The sequence below is a fragment of the Microtus ochrogaster genome, chromosome X (assembly GCF_000317375.1).
Source record: "Microtus ochrogaster isolate Prairie Vole_2 chromosome X, MicOch1.0, whole genome shotgun sequence".
In the NCBI taxonomy this organism is placed as follows: domain Eukaryota; kingdom Metazoa; phylum Chordata; class Mammalia; order Rodentia; family Cricetidae; genus Microtus; species Microtus ochrogaster.
Window position 1 is genome coordinate 21,311,450 of NC_022026.1, and position 2,177 is coordinate 21,313,626.

Below are 2,177 nucleotides of genomic sequence, written 5' to 3' on the forward strand. Positions count from 1 at the left end.
CACCTTTGTGGAGTAGGTTCTCCCTTTCCTCCCTTGCTTGGGATTATGGGAGTAATCTCTTTTTAATTGGACTTGCTTGGCTGTTGGCAAGTACTTTTTATCTGTCAAGTCATCTTGCCAGGCCTTGAAGGCCTCCTGGTAATGACTCTGGGACCTGCATGATACGCTTCTAGGTGGTCTCTGAATCTGGTGTCTAGTCTATCCCAGAAAGATCGACCCTGCCCACTCCACTACCCTAAGAAGAGGATGAACTATGGTAGTCCCATCCTAAATCTTGGCACTTAGAAATCATGAACCCATTCTTGGGCACATGGCCTACAGAACCTCCAGCTGGCCTGTGGTTGCTCAAATCATAACCTTATTAATATGAAGTCTCTCCTTCTTGCCTCCCAGCTCTTACTTCATCTCTGGTCATAACATGTTTTTCTCCCTTGCAGTGTCATGGGCTTTCTGTGGAAGGTTTTGTTCTTCCTTCTTCAACCACAAGGGAGGTAAGATTCTGTCCTTTACATATACATGATGGAAAGCTTGCCTGTCTGAAATATTTCAGTTATCAATTATGAAATTGATATTTATTGAATTTATATTATTGAAACTAAATGTAGCAATTAGTTGTCAAAGAAACAGACTTATCCTTTTATGACTCAATTATAGTGGTATATTATTTGTGTCTTAATAAATAAAGCTCGCCTGAAGATCAGAGGGCAAAGCAGTCATACTAGTGAGCCATACAGGCCAGGCAGTAGTGGTGCACACTTTTAATCCCAGGACTTGGGAGATAGACACAGGGATCTCTATGTCAAGACCACCCTGGGCTATATGAGATTAAATCTGTCTAAAAGAGAAACAGAGCTCACACAGCATTTGGGATCGCACACCTTTAATCCCAGCACTAGGGAGGTGGAGAAAGGAGCCATATGGCTGGGCAGAGAGAGGAATATAAACTCAGTGGAGTCTGAGCATTGTGCTCTAGAGCATTGCAGGATCACCCCTTTGTCTGAGCCTTGGTAGAGGTAAGATCTCTCTAGTGGCTGGCTACTTTGTTTTTCTGATCTTCAGCTTGAATCCCAGTATCTGTTACTGGGTTTTTACTACTCGTGCTACAGTCAATTGACTGTAAAATGCATGAAGGAGGTAAAAATGGAATGGGACTATTAGACAATAATAATATGGTTCTAGTTTTGCTGAGCGAGCATGAGGACTTGAGTTTGCATCGCCAGCTGCCAGCACCCATGTAAAATAAAAATGGGCATGGCTGTACAAGCCTGTAATGCCAACTCAGATGTAGTGACAGGTGCATTGCAGGTGCTTGCTGGCCAGTTAGTCTAGCTGAAATGGAATACTCCAGGTTCCGTGAGAGACCCTGCCTCAAAAAAAAGATGGAAAACAATTAAGAAAAGCATCTCATGTCAGCTTCTGGCTTCCACATTTACCCACCTACATACATGTATATAACAGACACACACCATAAACATGGATAATTATTTGTTTTATTAATAAGAATAGCTTTTTGCAATGACTAAGCTTTTTCTACGTGAGACTGGAAGTTGGAGAAGGCAAAAAGGCTACAAACATAAGGATGAATGGCTTCCTATATTGCCTCATCTATTTCACCCCAACCTTTCTCCAATAGGATACTTGTAGACCTGTGCTGATATTGACATCTAATCATATTTTAGAGCAGTAGTTCTCAACCTTCCTAATGCTGCCACCCTTTAATACAGTTCCTCATGTTGTGGTGACCCCCAACCATAAAATCATTTTTGTTGCTATTTCATAATTGTAATTTTGTTAGTTATGAATTATAATGTAAATATCAGTTATATGACCCCTCTAGTAGACTTTCTTGGACTGCCAGCCCCCAAGTCATGGCATGGAGACTTATTATTAATTATGAATGCTAAAGCCTTAGTTTATGCTTGTCCCACTAGCTCTTGTAATAACCTGTTCCTCTTCATCTGTGTTTTGCCTCAGGGCTTTTTACCTTTCTTTCATTCTGTACATCCTACTTTCCATGCTTCTGCATCTGGCTGGCTGGTGATATCTCCGACTGGGTGGCCCTGATGTCTCCCTCTCTTTCTCCATAATTCTCATTCTTTCCCTACTTTCCTCTCCCTCCTCCATCCTCCCTCTCCCTCTCCTTCTTTCCTCCTCCGTCTCCGTTCTCCCACTCCCTC

General features: G+C 42.2%; 1 protein-coding gene across 1 annotated transcript in view; it reads left to right on the plus strand.

Moving 5' to 3' along the window:
• Positions 1 to 2,177, plus strand: part of Phka1 (phosphorylase kinase regulatory subunit alpha 1) — a 127,892-nt gene that overhangs the window by 121,622 nt on the left and 4,093 nt on the right. The window contains exon 30 of the mRNA XM_013350522.2: positions 438 to 491. Coding sequence (XP_013205976.1) covers positions 438 to 491 — 54 coding nt within the window. The remainder of the gene's footprint in view (positions 1 to 437; positions 492 to 2,177) is intronic.